At 39.5% G+C, this 15,247-nt stretch overlaps 1 protein-coding gene across 2 annotated transcripts; it reads right to left on the bottom strand.

Moving 5' to 3' along the window:
* Positions 1 to 8,324: 8,324 nt before the first annotated feature.
* LOC131248347 (probable pectinesterase/pectinesterase inhibitor 36) lies at positions 8,325 to 14,530 on the bottom strand. 2 transcript variants are annotated; one of them, XM_058248604.1, is made up of 3 exons: positions 13,911 to 14,530; positions 9,622 to 9,948; positions 8,325 to 9,437 (listed from the first exon to the last, which is right to left on the bottom strand). In XM_058248604.1, the coding sequence occupies exons 1-3, from the start codon at positions 14,437 to 14,439 to the stop codon at positions 8,746 to 8,748; spliced, it is 1,548 nt and encodes a 515-aa protein (XP_058104587.1). In that variant the 5' UTR covers positions 14,440 to 14,530; the 3' UTR covers positions 8,325 to 8,745. The 2 variants fall into 2 exon arrangements, with proteins under 2 accessions (XP_058104587.1, XP_058104588.1); XM_058248605.1 differs by having other exon boundaries at positions 9,622 to 10,055; positions 13,911 to 14,170.
* Between the last annotated feature and the right edge of the window lie 717 nt (positions 14,531 to 15,247).

Genomic DNA, 15,247 nt, shown 5'->3' with positions numbered 1-15,247 from the left:
TAAACTTGAGTCAGAGGTCGTCAACCCGTGTCCACCCTTTAGGTAGGCTTCCACCTTTCGGTAGGCTTGGGCATATTCCGCACCTAGTAATGCTTTACCAGAATCAACATTTCTTCCAGGAAAAACCCTTAGAATTGACCATGCATTACACAAAAGCAATGAATGAGGGATGATGTATGAATGTATCATTTTCATGACTACTATATATAGTTGTCTTGATAAATAAATTTAATGTACAATTATAATTTTATGCAATTTGGTACAGCTTAATATATAATTTACTGCATTATAAAATATTGCAACAAAACATTCAAATCAGTACATCAACTTACTTAATCTGTTTCAACTAATCTTCTACTATTGATGGGTAAGATGCACCATTGAATACTGGTCGTCATAACTTTGTAAACCTCTCAAGTAAATCTACCTCACGAGGTTGATCAAACTTTAGTGGATATGTGTTCCGGTGATGTTGGGATGTCTGGTTCAAGGTGACTAACATGTCCCATTGAATGGCGAACTAATCCTGTTGTTGTTTTAACATTTCCATCATATGCGCTACCAACCCAAAGGCAGCGTCCCATGGCTAAATATTTGGTCCTATAATGTTAACTTGAATAGTGGTTGTGAATAATGGGAGTTGCGTGCTATGTCCAGCATCTGCCATGTTAACTGGAGGTGATGGTGGTGGATGAGCTTGCCCTACTTCATTAACTTCATTATCATCTTGCTCGTCAAGAGTTGTTTCATATTTTTCAAGAATATCAGGATTTGGTAAAAATTTATCTGAGAGAAGTACACTTGCAAAGGTTATTAAATCACGAATACTACGCGTCTTCTCAAAGGCCACAACTCCTATAAGATGAACTAACATACATAGTTATATGTGTGTGCGTCTCAGTATATATATATAGAGTCATGCTCCCCTACGCACCTACGCACGTGCGCACCTTTGCACACGTGCCATGGGTGTCTAATCTGAACGGTCCATGTGATGCGGAATCCCATAAAACCCCATGTGACAAAATTTCAATTCTATTGGGCATAACATAGAGAATGCAAATCAGGGAGGAAAATTTTCATTTTATGGCCCATCGAAGTTTTAGATCAGTAAAACTTGGGCGTGAGGTTAGTCTCAATGACGTTCAGATTTTGGATCACATCACGTATGATGGGTTCACAAAAAAGTTCGTATGTACGTGTGTGTATAGATATATATATATAATATATATATATATATATATATATATATATATATATATATGTATATATATATATATGTGTGTGTGTGTGTATCTACGAAAACGCTCACCTGCGAACCAGTTAGTACGTACTACATGTGAACTTTTTTGAGAACCCATCATACGTGATGTGGATCCAAAATCTGAACCGTTCATGTGAAGCAGCACCTTGAGAAACCCCTTGGGACCAAGTTTTACTTTGATCTAAAACTTTGATGGGCCATGAAAAATGAAAACAGTTTCCTCCCTTGATTTGCATTTTTCTTTGCTATGGCCCACCAGAATTTTAGATCAGGGTGAAAATTTGTTACAGGGGGTTGCATGGGATTCCGCATCACATGGACCGTTCAGATTAGAAAATCATGACACGTGTGCAAAGGTGCGCACATGCGTAGGTGCGCAGGGGAGCATGGCTCTATGTATCTATGTATACGTATATGTTTGTATATGTGTATGCATATGTATATGTGTGTATATGTGTATGCGAGTGTATGCAATGTATATGTATACATACATATATACATATAATATATACATGTATACATATATAAGAAATGCTCACACACATGCTAGTTGGACCATTCGAATTGGTCTAACTAACTGTGCATTAAATGTAAAAAATTACTATTTTCATCAACATGGAATACACCACATGTGAAGACACGTGACATTGATCAGTCTTACATAAGCATGATGGGAATGATGTGTCATAAATCCAACTTGTTCATCAAATAGGGCCCACTAATGAAATTTTATATACTAAAAATTAATAAATGATCATCATCACTAGAGCCACACATATAAGTTGAATCTAGACTATTGGAATAGATTTCTAATAGCTCACTTTTTCTTGCAGATGATATCATACTATTTACCATAAAAAAGTAATATTTTATCATTCACATGCTTATAAGAGATCCTACCTAATCAACGGACTAGATTTTCAAGATATGTGGCGCATCATCCGAGTATATCATATGTATACATTTTCTTTAGTCATCCCATTTTCTTTGTAAATATTTCTCCTCTTCCTTTCTCTCTCTTCATTTAATGTTTTTTTCTTGTTTAATGCTCTATATGAAAACCAATCAAGTTAGTCCTTTACCTAGAGAGGGCTATGTAGGACCCACCATGATCTTTAGATTTTATCTAAGTCAATCATCCATTTTATTATATTATTTTAAGGCATGAACCCGGACGAGGCAAATCTAAGGCATAAGTGAATCACCATGATGTATGGGCCTTATTCTCTTTTTTATTTATCCTCTAAAATCAAGCCGATGTTTGCGTTTCCTTTCATCCAGGTTTGTGAGACCTAATCAACAGGTTGGATGGAAAATAAACATTGTAGTAGGCCTTATAAAGTTTTTAATGGTGAGCTATCAATCAATATTATTTCTTATGGTGTGGTCCACTTGGAGTCTAGATCTGATTCATTTTTAGGATAATGTCCGACTATGATATGGAAAACTAGATGGACCGCATGGACAAAACAATGCATTATAATGGGCCACAGAGCACCTCTAGTGTGATATTAATTGACGCTACCGAATCTATGTCCCATTTTTGTAAGTTTCACGTCTAATGGTTTGGACTATATATCAAGGTTCAACCACTAGTAACTTCCAACCTTTCATGTTTATATGACATCTAAACCCTCTAATAGGTTTACCATCATAAGAATCACATTTTTTCATAACTCCTTAATATCCGGTTGTACGGTCATCGGTTACCAACGTATACTTATTGTTTTATATGGTGTGGACCACTTGATAGGTAAATACTAACAATCATTATAATGAATGATCCTCATGTTGGGGCTAAACTGTTAAAAGGGTTGGATTTTACACGCACTTAATACTTTAAAATTTATCACACACTTAACAATGGATTATAGCCCAACTGATTAAATTAAATGAATATTTCTCGTGGAAATGTATCACTTTTACAGTAATATAGGGATGAACTTACGGATTGCGGATGTACACTTAACCTTGATTTTTTATGGGATATATATTGATATGTATGTGTGATCTACTCTGATCATTACATGTATAATCCCATGACGGTCCATGAGCTAAAAAAGAAAGCCGATCTATGACTTAAGTGAACTATACCAAGGGAAATGATTTGGACAGTTACCTCCACCCTTATTTTTATAGGGCCCACCGTGATAATTATGTGAAATCCACTCCAACCATTAGATAACACATAAAATTTTAGTCCTGACTCCGAAAAATCTGGCCCATATATGATTCAACTAGGCTATACCAAGAAAAACCGTTTGAAGGGTGAGCTTTCATTGTACACTATTTCCAAGAGTGTGGTCCACCTAACTTACGGATGAGGATTATTTCCGGTATCTAGGTCTAACATGGTGTGACTCACCTAATGGTTAGAGTGGATTTCTCATTAATGCTATGGTGGGCCTACCCAGGCTAACAATTGGTTAGCTCTTTAAAATAACTTTCTTATCGTCATTATTTATTAGCATTAATTAGCACTCAAATTGGCAAGCATTACTTGTCATGTAATATACTATTGAGGAATGTAACATGAGCTTAGCCACGTGTGTGTGTGTGTGTGTGTGTGTGTGTGTGTAGGGAAAAGGTACTATGCGCTCGACCTCACGAGTCCGTCCCATGAGGTCGAGTTGTGTGGGCCCCACTATGATGCGTTTCGAACATCTACCCCATCAGTCAAATGCACCATTCCATCGTGGGCCCAGGTCTCAAAAATTAATTCAATCTGTGACTTGTGTGGGCCACACCACATACAGAAGTGGGGAAAGGCCGTGCACCATTAAAACATTCATAATCATTTTTTGGGCCGACCGAGATGTGGTTTGCAAATCCAGCCCATCCATTATGTGTGTCCCACTTGTAAGAGGGTTCAGACCAAGTTTCAACAACATTCAAAACTCAGGTGGGCCCCATCAAGTGCTTTTATATGTTTTAACGGTGTCTTCACATGATTTTAGATGGTATGGCCCACCTGAGTTCCGTATACGGCTGATTTTTGGGATATCCCATAATTTAGAGGGGACCCATCAAATGCACGGTGTTGATGGTCGACACACATCATGGTGGGGCCCACACAGCTCGACCTCACGGGAGCTTACCGTGAGGTCGAGCACATAGTACCTTTTCCCATATATATATATATATATATATATATATATATATATACACACACACACACACACACACACACACACACACACACACACACACACACATGCCAACTATAATATTTGGATCCAAATGGTCCATATTGTGGGTGGACGGCAGATTGGGAGGCACCCCATAACTCTTCTACTGATCCAACTTTGACGTGGGCTATCCATCATGTGGGTCCTACCTTAGATGTAGTTTGTCCATCATGTAGGGCCACCTTTAATGTGGACCATCCATCATATAGAACCCAACTTCAGAGTGGGGTTGTCCATCAAGTGAGGCTTGCATTGGATGTGGACCATTTATTATTAGGGGCCAATATTATGATGTGAATTATCCTCGCGTGGGACTCACTATTAATGTTATTGTACATCATGCGGGGTCCACCTTTGTATTCATTACCCATCGCGAGGAGCCCATCTTTGACTGAGGATGTCTGATGTGAATTGTCCTCATGTGGGATCCACCATTAATGCTATTGTACATCATACATTGCCCACTTTTAATATCCATTACCCATTACGTAGAGCCTAACCTTGACGTGGACCTCTTATATGAATTGTCCTCATTTAGGACCCACCATCAATGTTATTATCCATCATGTAGGGCTCACCTTTAATATCCACCACCCATCATGTGGAGCCCATCTTTGACGTGGACATATGAATTGCCCTCATGTGGGACCACCATCAATATTATTGTCCATCATGTGAGGTGCATGCTTAATATCCACTGCTCATCATGTGGAGCCAATCTTTGATGTGAATTGTTCATCGTGTAGGGCCCACCTTCGATGTGGGTCATCCATCATGTGGGGCTCACCTTAGATCTGGGCTATTCATCATCAACACATTTGTTGTGGATTGTCCATTATGTCGGAGCCTACCTTTATATGGGTCATCCATCATGTGGAACCCACCATCCAAAAAAGTGTCCATCATGTGGGACCCACCTTCACCTTTAATGTCTACTGCTCATCATGTGGAGCCATCTTTGATGTAGACTATTGATTGTGTGGGCTCACCTTCAATGTGGGTCATCCATCATGCGGAGCCAACCTGCTTTGGATGTGGACCATTCATCAATATAGCTGACCTTTGATGTAGACCATCCATTATGTGGACATGGATTGTGTCCTACCTTGCTATCTCCAGCCACAAGCAGACACATTTGTACCGGCGGTGATGTATCTATTTATCCAAGTCGTATATCTCTTTTCTTAGATCAGTTTATGATATGAGCCCAAAAATGAAGCTGATCCAATGCTCAAGTGAACCACACCACAATGACTCTTGCATTTAATGCAGCCGTTCACCATTCGGTGTCATCAAATGTATATACATTACTTTCTTCTGTAAACATTGCACTCCTCCATTTGATGTCTTTTTTAGGTAAATCAAATATATTTAAAGCACTGAAAAATTCTCCAAATCAGAGTGGTTCATCTGATATTTGAGATTTTGTACTCCAATGGCCTCCGAATTTGTGGTCTTATCACTTAAACCGTCAACTGCCATTGCGGTCATTGCCGCCAGCTTCCCATCCGCTGGCCTTGTTACTGCCCTATCGCAGCCCCCAATCCAGTAGCCCTAGCTCCCAGCAATGCACCACCCAAATCCAATAGTCCTGGATCCCGGCAATGCACATCAAATAAGCCAAAAAGCATTTATTTAAAGATCGCATTGAAAAATCATGTGATTTCATGTGGATTCTAATTATCATTTAGTGGTAAGTCAAAGTCATCTCTCTCATTTCACTTTTCCAAATAAGGGCTATAAAAATTTAGTTTGGAGAGACCATTACTAGATTATTGAATTCCAGTGGGTTCTAACTACATGCTGCCAAGTACAACCCGCGATTCAGTTCACATGGATTCCATGATAAGTGACCATGCATCTCTGCCCTATCATGCAACTGACGGTGGATGAATTTCTTTTGCATATGGATCCTCTGTTTGCGTCAAGCAGCAAAATTGTGGTTGTTGCAATTTAATTAAACTATGTGATTGTGTAACGCATTGAATAATGCATTGCTGACTGAGATGGACCAATACAGCAAATGAAGAAAAAAAGCTGGAAAGTCGCTGTTTTGGCAAACAGAGGATCCGGACTCATTTCTTTTATGAGTCCAGATTCTCTGTATCCCAAAACCATGACTTTCCTGCTTTTTTCCTCCTTTGCTTTATAGTGGTTGGTCCGTCTCAGTCAGAGATGCAAATTCAATGTATTCTACAATCACACGGTCCAATCACATTCCAATAACCACAATTTTTCTGCTTGATGCAGAGGATCCATATTCTTCTTTTATACCCAAAATAAAAAAGTAGTAGCAACGAATCATGGGCTGTAAGTTAGGCAGGCAGGTCTATCAGAAATCCAGGTGGAACCTCGCAACGCGCTGGCTGATGTGGTTTTTGAGATGGTGTCAGTAGCTAGTATTGATAGGCAGAAGAACCGGGAGTTGACTGGTACTGTGCCCACCGAGACTTTTACGGTACCAACTGTTGCCTTATAGGCTCATCTGAATGTAGTTCGATGTGTTTGATCTGAGGTTGGCATGCGGGGTTCTAGGTATTTCTCTGAAGCCGAAATGGTATGCATGGAGAAAGTACTGAAATCATCCTTTTACCTTATTCTGTGGGAACAGAAGTCGGGGACAGTTGGAGGTGAGGCTATTCAATTTTCATAATCGGTAATGTTGAAATTTTGAAAGATGAGTAATTTTGAACTCTTTAATTTCTTTGAAATCCCAGGTAAGGCCATTGAATCCAAGGTGAGAGGATGAAAAGTGCATATTGGCAGCCAAAAACTCTCTCAAATTGAAAATAAAATAAAATATTATTACTATTTTCGTTTTAAAAGATCATCAAATTGAAAAGAGATAAACAAGAACAAGAAAAAGAAAATTACACACATTCCCACTCCCATATGCGCTTTTGGCTTTTTGTTTTTCTCATTTCAAAACGGAGTAATATCACTCTCATCCCACTCCCATATGGTGCAACCATAACACTGCAAAAAAAGATTAAAAAGATAAAAAAAGAAAAAAAGGAAGATCAGATAATGGGTGTTCAATGATCCTCCTTGTTTCACTCCTCATGCTCCGACAGTATATCTGTAGTCATTGAAGCTTACACGACCTTCTCAACGGTCTCCCTCATTGCATAAAATGGCAACTCTTTGAGCTACCTACATGATTGCAATAACTGCAATTTGAGGGAAACTTAGATCATAAAGAATACCATGAAGCATCACTAAGTTTTGTCATTTCCTCTTCGTTAAGCCGGAAGTTTGCAAATTCGATTGTTTTTTCATCCAAATGCTACTAAAGTCTAAAGCATCATCATTGGTTTCCTTCATGAAGTAGGACTCCTCTGCTCATTTAGGAATTTACTACTAATGTTCATACTTTCAGGTTGAGATTGGCAGAGTTAATTGTCATTCTGCAATAGAGTTTGGCTGCTAACACATTACTGTACAGAACATATTATTCTACATCACTCTGAAAAATTTACCGGCGGTATTTGTTCATCCCAGAAACAGAAATTTCTTAGCTAAGCTCACTTACCAACGATCTCGATAATTCTAACAGGTAGGCTCCATTACGAACCGGCAGAGTCCACTTATGACGGTCCAGATAGTTCTTACTGGTGGGCTCTGTTATGGGCGATGCCCCAAAAGAACACTAAGGATCTTAAATATATGATTGGCCAGCACAAGAATGGATGCCTATGAGTAAGATTTTCTAGATGGTACAATTTTGGGACATGACCCATCAACACAGGAAAGTTCTGATCATCAAAGAAAATCAGGAAGATTTTGAACCACTGCTGGTAAAGCTACCAACTTCACTGCCATGGAGTACAAATATCTGCTGAAATTATATTACTCCAAATGATTTTACTCTGTTGATTTGAATATAATATTTCATCTTTTAGATGGTTTTGCATTAATTGTAGTAAAAGAGGTGGAAGATCTCACAATTCCATGACTACACCAAAGCTTTTTTTCATAGCTAAATGCATCACACTAGCATAGAGATATATGTATTAGCTTGGATAGTAAGTAGAAACATATACTGGAGGAAGTATCCCAGGTGACATGACAAAGAGCATCGTATGCAAATTCTGCCTCACTGGTCACTGTCCAATCAAGATCAGAAGGTGATAGTACGTTGGGCACACCTGATTAATGTATTTTGGGGCGCCCAACAAATCATCACTACACAATCTAGATAGTATGGTGATGAGATTTATGCACGACGATGTTTCGCTTGTACTGTTTCACATGAGATTTTCCTCCAATCCCCATATACCATGACATTACCATCTAAAGTCCAGGTCCAAATGGCACGCCAGTTGCTGGTATCCATGACTCTCCTTGTATAAACCTACTAACCGTGAATGGCGCTGTGTCTTGGGGATCCTTCAGCACATGAAACCCGTGCCACTTCACTCTTCTACTGGTAGAAGCCCCTGTTCCAGTATTCATGTACTCGCCAAAGTATAGAGTATCCAGCCCGAAGTTACCACTCCATTGAGCCCACCCCTTTGGGTTGATCAGCCCATCGAGGTCGGACTTCATAAACACCGTCCTTGAGAATTTCTGCCATGGCCTACCAAGATAGGTTTCAAATGAGCCCTTCACTCCTTGAAAGTCTGGTGCAGGTCTGATGCGTGATTCATGGACTGATATCCCAGTGTTCTCATTGGGGTCACTCCTTCCTTGAGCTGTTATCATGTTGGCCTGGTGTCCCATGGGCCGCCTCACATATATGTCACAGTTCTGTAGGACTGCTGCAGCATTTCCAAAGATGAAGTCGATCGTGCCATACACATGGCAATCGCGGTAAAATTGCCTTTGGGAGTGTAGCAGAAGAGTGTCTTGGTAACCTTTGAAGCTACATCTATAGAAGACGGAGAGATCCGAGCCTACCCTCAATGCCACAGCCTGTTGTTTTTCAGGGCCAGCCGTGTTCTCGAATGTCATGTCCCTAGCCCAAAAGCCATCCCCTGATACACCTGTTTCAAAAATTGTTAATGTGAGCTACGGAACTTCCTGAGTCACCTCAAAGACTTCCTGAGTTGATCTAGAAATTCAGCCCTTTCCAGGATGAATTGGGTTTTTTCTCCTTAATTTGTATAACAAGCTAAACATTGTGGGAGGATTATTCATTTCAATTAACAAAAAGGTTTCAGTACTCACCAAATGTGGCTGATCTGAAGGTGGTGGAACCGTCTGGTACATTTTGGCTACCTGTAACAATCGTTCTATCAATGCCGTCGCCGACAAACATCACATTCTTCATGTCCCTATCAATTTCCACATTCTCCACATAGACTCCTGATTTCACATAAATCACCACCCTGTATGGTCGCCTGTGCCCCCTCTGGGCAAGTGCCGCCACCGCTTCATTAATGGTCTTGTAATTACCCGAACCGTCTTTAGCCACCACAAAATCAGCCTTCCTAGAAGATGCATTCCATGACCCTAGAAGTCCCAGGTTTTCAACTTGTTTCCAATGCTGTCTATCTAGAGAACCATTCAAGATTTTGTTTAATAATAAGATGAAAAACCGTTGGGCCGGAGTATGTGGGAATGTGATGTGAAAAGGAAAACATAAATTCCGCTCGAAAGATCTGTAAAAAAAATGATCATTATCTTTTCCTTTCCATTTTCAAGGTAATAAGGAGAATGTTGAGTATGTGTAAAGATGCAACTTCTATCACAAGTCACAACATGCACATTGTAGAATCTTCAAATAGTTTTTGCAAATCTAAAATTCAAATTTATTCTTTCTATAGATAGGGAAGAGGATCAACACCTCTCTCACTGAGCTACAAAGGGGCTGTTTGGATTGGTTGTACTTCCATTACCACAACCAATCTTTGTCTAGGTGAAATTCTGCATTCACAGTTGCTAGACATTGGAAAACCCAGGTATCAAATAGCCAATGGTCATTTATAGTCTTTTTGATAAGCTTGAAAGAAAGAAAAATAAATCACTTCTCCATGATGGACGCTTCACTATGTCTGGTCAACAAATAAAATAATTGATTTCATGCAACAATTATGACCCCTTTTGGCAGTTAAATTTTATTAGACAAGGTACGAGGTGATGATTGTCTCACAAATCTAAAATTTTTACTTGGTACTTAAATAAGACTCCTGAAAATGGAACCATGTGAATCCATATTTCAATAGTACTCATACAAATCATTATTAGATAATTATTATATTTTCTTTTCTTGTTTTGAGGTAATTTGTTCGAATAAACCCTTATGTATTGCAATGTACTACATTGCGACTTTACCATTTAAATTTGGGTTTATCTTCTAATGATCGAAACCATTTATATGATGAGTCTCACTTTCTATGGTGGGAAGACAACCAACAAAAGCTCTTAATTGGATTATTTCAATTCTTTGATAATTTGGCTCTTTTGCTTTCAACATGAATGACACTATAAACTTTGTATAATTAAAGGATTGAAATATTTAATCCAAGAGCTTTTGGTGCATCCCCCATTTAAGGGAGCTCTACAAAATAAACAATTTAGATCATTGAAAAACAAAAAAAAAAAAAACCAAATCCAATAACTAAAGTTCTAACATATCTTATTGCAATACCCTAAGGGCGTGTTTGGACGGGCTTCAATTCTTTGATAATTTGGCTCTTTTGCTTTCAACATGAATGACACTATAAACTTTGCATAATTAAAGGATTGAAATATTTAATCCAAGGGCTTTTGATGCATCCCCCATTTAAGGGAGCTCTACCAAATAAACAATTTAGATCATTGAAAAAAAAAAAAAAAAAACCAAATCCAATAACTAAAGTTCTAACATATCTTATGACATATCTTATTGCAATACCCTAAGATGTATTCGAGCAAGCTTCTTTTTTCTTTATCTTTTCCCATGAATCGAACAGGGCCTTGTCGAATTAGAATGCCAAGAAAGAACTAGGATTGACCTCCACTGATGATTCACCCTTTGAGAGGAGTGGGCAATTAAATGTGGAAAATAGGTGATGGTTGGCATCATCCAACAAAGGTATTTTTTTAGTGAGGTGTGTTGGGAACTTGGGATATGTGGAGCCTGATCATTAAAGGTGTATTATTCATTCAACCAACACTATCTCAATTTGGAGGGCAATTTTATAATTTCACACGGAGTTTTATGTAAATATTAGTTCATTTAATGTAATATATATTCCATTGTGAGAGAGAATTGTTATTGTATTGAGAGTTGCTTCTTTATTTTTTAACTTTGAGCATAGTGGATCGATGTGAATCAGTGGACGTACCAAAAAGGAACTATGTAAAACTAGGTTGTGTTTTGTATTGTGAATCTTCATTTTTTGCCTTTGAACATAGTGGATCAGTGTGAATATGTAAACGTAGCAAAAGGGAACTATGTAAATCTATGTTATGGTTTGTATCTTTTCTTATTTTTTCTTTTCTTACCTTTTCTTTTGATCGATATTGTTGTGTGGGGTTGAGAAGAGATCCCTTCTCCCAACAAGGTAGAGAATCAGAGGTGGGACATACATATGGAGGGTCTAGTCACATTGTGTGTGGATTGTAACATAACAATGATTGAACAATCTTCTCCATCCCTTGTTTTACATGATGTGGATTTGATTTATTGGATGTTTTGTCAACATCATATTCTACGGTGGCTCTTAAAGAGTGGATTTGATAGAATGAACAGTCCAGCTCCATGTGTAGGACAACCACATATCCAAATGAAACTACCTGTATTATAGTTATAGTGCATGAATGTCGCTCTATTGTAATATTTTAAGGGAAATTTATCAAAATAAATTTATTTAAACTCTTTTGTCTAAAAACTACTTAAATATTAAATTTTTATTAAAACACCTACATCTCACCTGAAAACTTCGCAAAAGGATATGTGCTCCCCGATTTCTTCTCAGTTAACTTTCACGTGTAACCACAAATGTACCCCTTGCTAGGAGCTATTTCCATTTATGAAAATGGGAAAAATACTGTATCCTCTACAACACCCACCCATGCTATCTATGTAATCCACTTCCATCAGGTTCTATCATCGATTCAAGGACACCGAGGAAAACTCGGTGAGATTCACAACTTGGGCCACACTGCAAGAAATAATAAGGATGCAATGGCCAACCATATTTTGGGTTGAGGCCACCATGGTTTGTATATATATTTCATCAAACCTATTAATAAGGGGTAACTCACCAGGACAAAGTAGAATACAAAAATCAGCTTGATCCAAAAATCAGGTGGGCCACACCATGTGAACTTTCTACAAGAGCAGTTTTACATTGTTCGTATTAGGGTGGTCTATTGGAGTCTTTATCAGCATGATCTTTTGCATGCCCGAAAGAGCATGCGTGTTTCACGCACATGTTTTAGATTATTCCTCTCCCTATATATAAATAAAAAAATCACTCACCTCTTTAGAAGTTTACCAACTTCACAAGAGTGAAGAGCTAGCCATACACTTCAACAGCCTGCACATATGCTAATATGACACACTTTTACAAGATCCAGCTTTCATAAGATTGGAATAATGCTACAAATAAATCAGACAATTCCACTCATCAAGTGGGCCACAACACAATAATCAAATTAAATTGTTACAAAATTTCTTCTAAACATTCTATTATTTTCATTTGTGGTCCACCTCAGGTCTGAAATAGCATGACACACTACCTAACAATGCAGTTCACCTAATGGAAAGCTTAGATCTCACACAAATGTCATCTTGTGACACAAGCGTTCACATGTAAATGTGCTTCGGTTCGCGTGTGGGGAATTATAGAGAAAAAGACGTTTTTGGATATTTTACATGTGGCATGGGAGTACTAAAGTTAAACTGTCCAATTTATGGTACCAGCTGTAGATTTATCTTGAATTGAAAACTAAGCTTCTTTGATTATTTGACTAATGGATCGGTGGACATTTATTAGATGATTAAAATTGAAAACTATCGAACCATCCCATTTCCACAAACAGGTGTATCACCTTGGGATGGTTAACACAACTTAGGTTAGGATTGTTCAACCAATCTGTTCTTGGGATGACTTGTGGAGAATGGGCTAGGTCTATTTTATTTGAGTTAATGTATGACACGTGTAGCACATTCTCGTTGCACCTTGGCATGGAAACGATGCGCTGGTCACAAGACATAAAAAGCGTGGAGTGTCAAAGAGTGAAATTCCTGATGCATCCTTTAGGCACTTGGGGCATGGATCATTGATCCAGGCCGTTGGTATTGATCAGAGCCTGACGGTTGATATATGATTTAATTTACCAAAGAAATTTCAGATTGGATGATTCCACCCGTACGATCGATGACTGTTATTTTGAACTTCTATTGTTTTTGTTTTCGCCAACCGTTCAATTACGGGCCGTTGATCCAAGAGAGGCAAGCATCACTGTGGGCCCCACATGTACAAACTAACAGATCAGGTTGCATGTAAGATTATGATGAAACTTACAGCTCTTCTTGGTGGGCCATGCATACAAAGCCAAAGCGTCCGTAAGCAAGACAGTGAGATTTTCCATAACCTGCGGCGCAGAGCAATTCCTCTCGCGTAGGCCATCCAAGCATGTCCTGTGGCTCGTGAGACTAGCGCTTAGCCACGTGCGAGCATCCTCGTGCTCGTGCAGCCCTTGCAAATATCGAAGCCTGTGCTCGCTATCTTCGTAAAGCTGTACACAATCACCCAAAGCAATCCCATCATAAGCCACATGTCGGTCCCGGTCCGACTCATCTAGCCCAAGAGAAGCCCAAGCCCGAGCACGAGCGACTCCGTCGCGTACCACACGAACCGCCTTCTGCTGCATTTGCGCGAGTGTATGCAGCTGAGGTAGTCCGCCATCGCTCGAGGGCGTGGGAGTGAGGCAAGCATCCACGTGAGCGGCGCGTGCGCATGCACTTGTAACCATCGGCTCTTCCAGCTTCAGGCATAAGGCATGGGTAATCATGGCGAAGAGGAGAAAGAAGTGCATTACTCGGGCAGACATTTTTCTTGTTAGTAGTAAATACGAGAAAATTCCAGGCGTTTTATTTGGTAGGTGGAAGGGTTTAGAACACCCGGCTCGAGGTCCATGCCAGGTGGCAATGGTGTAGGTGTGATGTTTCCCTTACTCCCCACGCGTGCATGGCTCAGCCCATCTACAGTAGCAGTAGCACATGTACATACATGGAACACGTGTTTGAGATCTGAACTTACTGATCGGTGGGCCACGCTGATTAGCATGCCACGGTGTCCGCCGCAGTTTAGAAAACAAAAAGATGTCAGAAGACCAGAAACAGTATGGTTTGGGAAGCTTGGACTTCGAATAAGAGAGCGGTTTGGTACGTGTGCTTGGGGTAGCGCGGAGCTACTCATGCCTGTGGGCTTTAATAAAAGTCTACGTTAGTGCTGATGTGTTTAACTTCATTGGTATGCGCTGAGTCAGACTAGGGCTGCAACCCAAACCCGAGTGAGGTTGGGTTGGGTTGTTAGGGTCGTTGCGTTGGGTTAAGGTTGGAAAACTCTAATCCGATCATAGATTAGGTCGTTGGAGCAAATTCAGGTTGGATTGAATTTGGCTGGAAAAAGTAGCATATTTTCGAGTTGTTGGGTCAGTTTGGTCACACTGGGGAAAATTAGAATTGAGTATGTATATAGAAGAATTCAAGATGGGTTTAGGTTAAAGAATTTGGGTAGGAATTTAGGTTGGCTTTGGTTGCTGGTTGGGTACTCTTAAGGTTAGAATGGGCTCATCTTAACCCTCAACTTGACACAACCCACCTAAGTTGCAGCTCTAACCCAAACAACAATTGGCT

This window comes from Magnolia sinica, chromosome 6, assembly GCF_029962835.1.
Source record: "Magnolia sinica isolate HGM2019 chromosome 6, MsV1, whole genome shotgun sequence".
In the NCBI taxonomy this organism is placed as follows: Eukaryota; Viridiplantae; Streptophyta; class Magnoliopsida; order Magnoliales; family Magnoliaceae; genus Magnolia; species Magnolia sinica.
Note: the sequence above shows the minus strand (reverse complement) of the source record. Positions and strands in the feature narration are given on the sequence as shown.

Excerpts from the sequence above, each read along its gene's own strand:
- LOC131248347 (XM_058248604.1), bottom strand. The coding sequence starts at position 14,439 with ATGTCTGCCCGAGTAATGCACTTCTTTCTCCTCTTCGCCATGATTACC. Across the intron at positions 9,949-13,910 it reads ATGGCCCACCAAGAAGAGCT|ATAGACAGCATTGGAAACAA; the intron begins GTAAGTTTCATC and ends ATGGTTCTCTAG. Across the intron at positions 9,438-9,621 it reads CTTCAGATCAGCCACATTTG|GTGTATCAGGGGATGGCTTT; the intron begins GTGAGTACTGAA and ends TTTTTGAAACAG.